Genomic DNA, 6,730 nt, shown 5'->3' with positions numbered 1-6,730 from the left:
CCTCCTCCCTATGATGAGCCCAGGCCCCACAGGACTCGGGGTGAACTCTCCCCTCACGCTGGCCCCCGACTCCACAGGGCGCAAAGCAGGTCAGAAGGAAACAGACAGGAAACTTCTGTACCCCAAGTTGAGAAATGAAAGTCACAGAAGGCTGGAGGCTGGCCAGCTCTGCTTAGACGACCTAGAAGCCAGTGATTATAAAGCAGCAATCCTCTAGGAGTGGCTGGCGGTGGCGTGGAAGGACCTGCCAGGGTGGGGATGGTTAATCTGTTTATTTGTCAATGCTGGGTCAAGTTCCAGGTCTTGATCTCAACGTTCAGTATTTTAAAAGAAAAAGAACAATCCTCAGACTCCACAACCCTGAGATACAGGGACCACCATTTCTAATGAATAGTCAAAGTGTGTCAGCCGGGTGTGGTGGCTCACACCTGGAATCCCAACTACTCAGGAAGTTGAGATCTGAGGCTCCAGGTTCAAAGCCAGCTAGGGTAGGAAAGTCTTGATGAATCATACACATGTGTGTGTGCGCACGCGCGCACACACACACACACACAGAGTCAAGAAACAATATGATATCTGCTGCTGTTTTTATTTGCTCTTACTGGTCATTGGATGACACGGGAAGCTGTGGTGGAGGCCCATCTCCCTGGTGGCCACAGGGCAGGGCCCTGGGCAGCTGGCTGAAATCACAGGAGGGTGCAGGTCCAGGCATCATCCTTCCCCTCCTGTGTGCGTATGCGACGGGCCACGGCGCTCTCCCTCTGTAATGAGGAACTGAGTCAGCGCAGGAAGCCCCTCTCCCCAGCTGGGAGCTGGGCACCCCAGGGCCCTGAGGGGGGTGGACGTGAGCCCCAGCTTTAGGAAAGGGGCAGCCGCCATCAGCCCCTCCAGGGTGATCTGTGCAGGGACTTCCCCCAAAGTCTCCCCCACACACCTGTTTGCTTCCCCACAGGCCACACGGGGGTGCCTCACCCTGCACCCCTGTGCGCTCTTGGGCCTTTCCTGAGCTGAGCGACCTGGCCCAGGTCTCCCCATTTGTCACACGGTAAGTGGGGACAGGACAGGACGCCACGGCCCTGGAGTGTGCTGGCCTTGAGCCTCTGCCCCTCTACTCCTTAGCCAAGGGTCTCGGAGAGGGTGCCTTCTCCTCTCTGGCTCTGTCTTCCTGACAGCAAACTCAGGGCTGGTCATGAGAGGGTATTTTTGTGTGTGCACTAGCACTGGGATTTGAACTCAGGACCCTTGCAATCTTGATTGACTTTTCTACTCAAGGCTGGTGCTTTAGCATTTGAGCCATATCTCCACTCCTGGCTTTTTGGATTTTTGCTGGTTCGTTGGAGATAACTGGCATGTGGACTTTCCTTTGAACCTTAATGATCAGATCTCAGCCTCCTGAGTAGCTGGGATTACAGGCATGAGCCACCACACCCAGCAGTGACAATACAGAGTGGCCCTAATATTGCCACCCTTAGTAGATGAGAGATGGACAGAGAGGTGAGGTGCTAGGAACTCTCAGACTGGGGCCCAAAGACAGCGTGAAGTCAGGGTGACCCTTCCCAGCGGTCATTCCCTTGGCATCTGAGGCCGTGTTCAGGGGGTCAGGGCACGGACAGCAGGGAGGACTTGGGGGGGGTCTCACCGGTACATCCCAGGAGCCCACCCAGGTCCCATCGAGGGTCTTCACACACGGGAAGTCCAGCCAGCATCTGGCCTTTCTTGCCAGCCGACGCCAGCCCTCTGCTCCTCCACCCACGTTTCCCGTGGGGTCAGCTGGGTCCAGAATCACAGGCCTGCAGAGCGAGGAGGAGAGGGCCAGCCAGGTGCTGGGCGCTGCCCTGGGCGTTGGGTGTTCTGGAAGCATGGCCAGGGGTGTGGCCAGATGGGGGCGTGGCCAGGGTGAGGCTAGGTGGGTGTGGCTGGAGGCGTGGCCAGAGGCAGGGCTAGGTGGGGGCGTGGCTGGGAGTGGTGTGATGGAGCTGGGGCAGGGCTCCCTGGGGTGCGTCCCCAGGCCTGGCACCTTGCCCACGGCCTGGCAGGTCTGGGTACTAAAGGCCTCCATCTCCGTTTATTAGAGATGACCCTTGACCCTCGGTGACCATGCGGAGGCCGGTGCCTGGGACTTGAACTCAGGGCCTTCAGCTTTTGCTTAGGTTTTTCCAATCAAGACTGGTGCTCTGCCACTTGAGCCACCTGTCTGCTTCCGGCTTTTTGTTGTTTAATTAGAGATCAGAGTGGCTCAGCTTTGTCTGTCCAGGCTGGCTTCTAACTGTGATCCTCAGATCTCAGCCTCCTGAGTAGCGAGGATGTCAGGTGTGAGCCACCAGCACAGGTGGTCATGTTGCCTTGTATTTGCCTTCGTTAGTCTTACCACAAACTTCGATTGCCTAGGGACAATTTATTATTATTAATGATTCTTATTGTTGTTATTAATGATGGCTGTAGACACTGGGTTATTCTGCTGCAGTTCTAGCTGTCTTACTCTTTTCCTGTTGGGGTTTGGACTGTCTTTAGGAGCTGGAGACAAGCGGTGGTTCCCATCCAGTGTGTGCAGGAGGGCACACCTGCAGCTCCATTTGCACAAGGCCCCAGCAGCTCCCAGGGGCTTCCCTGAGGGGGTGCAAGGGGTGGGGGGCTCGGTCTGGGGGTTGGGAGGGTGCCAGCTACCTCTGTTTGCTGAGCTGCCCGGCCACGTAGTGAGAAATGAAGGGATCTTGCAAATCGTAGTACACATCCCAGCAGATGCAGAGACGCTCATGGTCCAGGACCAGTTCTAAGACGGTCTGGAACCCCTGGGCTGTGTTGAATTTGGTGCTGCCACTACCACATTCCCACGCGTGGACGGTCAGCAGCTCCAGGGCGTACTGTGGCGGCAGCGGCTTCCCCAGCTCCTCCTTACACTGAGGAGACGAAGAGCAGCCAGGAAAAAATACAGGGTTGTTTAGCTTTTATTAAGTCCATTTCTTTCATAAGCGGAATACAGCCTACTGTCTCACACACACACACACACACACACACACACACACACACACACACACACACACACAGAATGTTCTGCTCTGGGGAAGGGGAGCTTGAGACCAAAGGGAATTAGAAGCCATTTGGCCAGTTAGACATTCAAGAACAAAGTAGAAATCCCCAGGTAAAAATGAGACTTGTCACTAACAACTCAACATTAGACATGGCCAAAGAGAAACTTAGTTAACTGAAAGGGATATCTGAGGATCTATTGGAAGAAGGCGTGGGAAGATTCTCTCTCCATCCCCTCTTCATTTTTCCCTCTTACATCATCTTTTCCTGACCTTCCCTCTCCCCCTTCCTTCCTCCTCTTTCTCTTCTCTTCTGTATACTTTTTTTTTTCTTTTCTGTGTCATTCGTAGGGCTTGAACTTGGGGCCTGGGACCCTCTCTTAGCTTTTTTACCCCAAGGCTGGCGCTCTACCATTTGAGCCACAGCTCCACTTCTGGTTTTTTTTGGCGATCGATTGGAGATGAGCATCTCACAGACTCCTCACTGTGACCCTCAGGTCTCCGCCTCCTGAGTAGCTAGGATTACAGATGTGGGCCACCGGCCCCCCTCCTTCTGTGTACTTGTGTTTGCCTTCCCTTCTCCCTCCTCCTCTTTCCTCCCTCCTTTCTCTCCCTCCACCTCCTCTTCCTCCTCCTCTGCCTCCTGGTACAGGCAGGCTCATGGGGGGGGGGTTGGAGGGGGGGGGGACTTACCAGCTGGTACCAGTACTTGACGAGGCGGATGAGGCTCTTCACCTTGGTTGGGCGCTGCTTCAGGAAGTTCCTCTGCAGCTCGGTGAAGCAGGTGGAGAACTCGCCCTCTCTATGCTGGGCGGTGCACTCCTTGATGAGTTTGATGTAGATTTGGGGGTGGGGTTTGTAGTCATTGGTGACATGACCTGTTGGGGTGAGATTCTCGACTTTAAGAGGGTCGGTCCCTGGGAGGATGGACAGACTCTCAGACCAGGGGGCCTGGTGGGAAGAAAATCATATTTCATTATCTGATCATTATCTGTCATCTTGTGGCGGGTCATGTTTTGGGCAGTGACAGTGGTTCTGGAAGACAACAGAGTGGGAAGATGCCCGATCGCCATGACTCACGTGACTGCGGCCGCATAGATTGTAACAACACGAGCTCATCATAATGACAGAGCCACTGCTGGCTTAGGTATTTTCTGGACTATATATGTAAACATTTTTCAATAGTAGAAATTGAACCAGAGCTCAGTGCAGCTAGGCCAGGCCCCAGCCCTTCTTTTCTTGTCTGAAGACAAAGTCTTGCTAATTTTGCCTAGGCTAGTCTTGAACTTGTGATCTTCCTGTCTCTGTCTTCCCAGTAGCAGGTATTATTACATGGTATGCCGGGTTTTGCTTCACTTGTGTGTGTGTGTGTGTGTGTGAGAGAGAGAGACAGAGAGACAGAGAGACAGAGAGACAGAGAGAGAGACAGAGAGACAGAGAGACAGAGAGACAGAGAGAGAGGCTGGGAGGGGAGAGAGGGAGTCAAGGGGCTTGAACTCTCTTAGCTTTTTTATTCAAAAGCTGGCACTCTACCACTTGAGTCACAGTTCCACTTCTAGCTTTTTGGTGGCTAATTGGATATAAGACTCTCATAGACTTTCCTGCACTGGCTGACTTTGAACCTCCATCCGTAGATCTCAGACTCCTGAGTAGCTAAGATTGCAGGCCTGAGCTACCAGCACCTGGCTCCTTATTTTTGGTGACCATGAAACTCCTGTACCCATAAGACCACCCAGCGTAAAATATCTTTTGGGAAGGTGTGTTTTTACAAAATCAAAAGCAAAGATAAAGCTCAGCGGACTGTGCCATGATTTAAAAAACACGGGCATTGCGGGACTGGCTGACTGGAGCTTTTCCACACCAACTGGGCTGTGTGATGTCCACTTGGAATTTAAGTGGTTTTTTTTTTTAATTTCTTTTCGTTTTATTTCATCGCACTTGATCAAAACTACGTGGAACAAATCCATGAATGAGAGTCAACACCCACCGGCCGGTCGGGGTTTAACAGTAGCAGTTTGCTCTGTGACCAGAAGGTGGCGCTGTTTCCCTCAAAATTAACTATCACCTGAATTCCTTGCTTGAAGGTCTGCTTGGTTCTGGGGTGCCTTCAGGTACAATTGGGGAACTAAGGTGTTTCGTGCTGGCTCACACCTGTCATCCTAGCTACTCAGGAGGCTGAGATCTGAGGATGAAGGTTCACAGCCAGCCAGGGCAGGGAAGTCCATGAAATTCTTATCTCCAATAAACCATCAGAAAACTGGAAGTGGCGCTGTGGCTCAAGTGGTAGAGTGCTAGTCTTGAGCAAAAGAAGCTCAGGGACAGGGCCCAGGCCTTGAGTTCAAGCCCCAGGACTGGCGGAAAGAAAGAAAGAAAGAAAGAAAGAAAGAAAGAAAGAAAGAAAGAAAGAAAGAAAGAAAGAAAGAAAGAAAGAAAGAAAGAAAGAAAGAAAGAAAGAAAGAAAGAAAGAAAAGAAAGAAAGAAAGAAGAAAGAAAGAAAGGTCTCTGGCTCTAGACTGTACCAATTTGCCACCTACTGCCCCTCCCGAGTCTGCGGAGGGAGGCCAGCCTGTGGGGTTGGCTGCTTACCTAGGGTGTCGAAGGCCGGCAGGACGTCAAACTCTATCTGCTCCTGAAGCCTAGAGGAGCTCAGCACGAAGCTGAGCGCTCGGGGGTTGGCCCAGGAGTGACTCTGGAACTCAAACTCCACACCCAGCCATTTCTCCCTTTGACATGCTATCAGCTGTTTCCTGATCTCGGCAATGAATTCTCCCCGGCGTGTCAACTGATCCTCAAAACTGGTGAGACTGGTGAGGAAGATGACCAGGTCGGCGTCAGAGCGGCCCCTGAGGGAGGTGCCTTTGCCCGAGGACCCGCCCTGCAAGAAGAAGACGCCGCAGCGAGGTGAGACGCCGCCGCTTCGTGGGAGGGGCCTCCCTAAGTAAAGCGCTCCGAGAGATCACTAACATTCTCACGCACTAGCCACTGTTCAGAAGCTGCCACGAAACGTTTCCTCCATGGTGCTGGGCACAGGGGCTCAAGCCTGCGAGTATGTCTGAGAGACACACCCATGCTTCATGCATGCTTGGCAAGCGCTCTACCACGAAGCCACCTTCCCAGCCCTTCCTGGGAATTCTTGCTCCCCGCCCCAGTCAGATGGAAGTGAGCTTACCTTCACCGCCTTGGACACCCGCACGGGGGAGGTGGTGTTCTGGAAACATCTTTCCTTCAGGAAATCGCAGATAATGTTGACAGCTGCCTTGATCTCCGTTCGGAACATTGTGTTTGGCAGGAGATGGTTCTCGATGAATTTGTCTAGGTCCCTGGCGGAGGTGTTTTGGAGGTCCATTTCAATTCTCGGCTGGGCTGTGAGAGCCGTTGGCAGCGCTGTTCTGGGCACCTGTTTGCTCCTTCTCTTCTTCTAGCTGCCGGGGCTGGGCGGGGTCAGGCTCTGGGTTTCGTTTCCTGGGAAGGGTGGAGCAAAGGACCCAGCTTCCTGATTATTATACCGCCTCCAGGCCTGGCTCAGTCACCCCAAATTCCCTCCTGCCTCAAGCCACCAGCCCCATCTTTGTGTGGACTGTCACCCCAAGATGGTGCTTTTCAAGAGAAATCACACTTTTGAGTTTCCTCATATTGTACATTGAGTAGAATGACTGCATTTCGGTGGGCCAGGGGCTGCAGAGCAAGTGTACACTTTCAGGACC

General features: G+C 53.0%; 1 protein-coding gene across 1 annotated transcript; it reads right to left on the bottom strand.

Annotated features, from left to right (window-relative positions):
- Positions 1-570: 570 nt before the first annotated feature.
- Positions 571-6,461, bottom strand: LOC122098546 (2'-5'-oligoadenylate synthase 1-like). Its single transcript, XM_042669020.1, has 6 exons — positions 6,196-6,461; positions 5,613-5,901; positions 3,720-3,904; positions 2,665-2,897; positions 1,640-1,790; positions 571-761 (listed from the first exon to the last, which is right to left on the bottom strand). Exons 1-6 carry the CDS (start codon positions 6,370-6,372, stop codon positions 687-689), a joined length of 1,110 nt encoding a protein of 369 aa, XP_042524954.1. The 5' UTR covers positions 6,373-6,461; the 3' UTR covers positions 571-686.
- Positions 6,462-6,730: the final 269 nt, after the last annotated feature.

Source organism: Dipodomys spectabilis, unplaced genomic scaffold (assembly GCF_019054845.1).
Source record: "Dipodomys spectabilis isolate Male_0828 unplaced genomic scaffold, ASM1905484v1 ptg000480l, whole genome shotgun sequence".
Classification (NCBI taxonomy): Eukaryota; Metazoa; Chordata; class Mammalia; order Rodentia; family Heteromyidae; genus Dipodomys; species Dipodomys spectabilis.
The sequence above is the reverse complement of the archived record's forward strand: the minus strand, read 5'-3'. Positions and strand labels throughout refer to the sequence as shown.

Coding starts and splice junctions, on each gene's coding strand:
- LOC122098546 (XM_042669020.1), bottom strand. CDS start 6,372: ATGGACCTCCAAAACACCTCCGCCAGGGACCTAGACAAATTCATCGAG. Junction 3,905..5,612: donor GCCGGCCTTCGACACCCTAG/GTAAGCAGCCAA, acceptor TCACCCCAACAG/GTCATGTCACCAATGACTAC. Junction 2,898..3,719: donor TCAAGTACTGGTACCAGCTG/GTAAGTCCCCCC, acceptor TCGTCTCCTCAG/TGTAAGGAGGAGCTGGGGAA.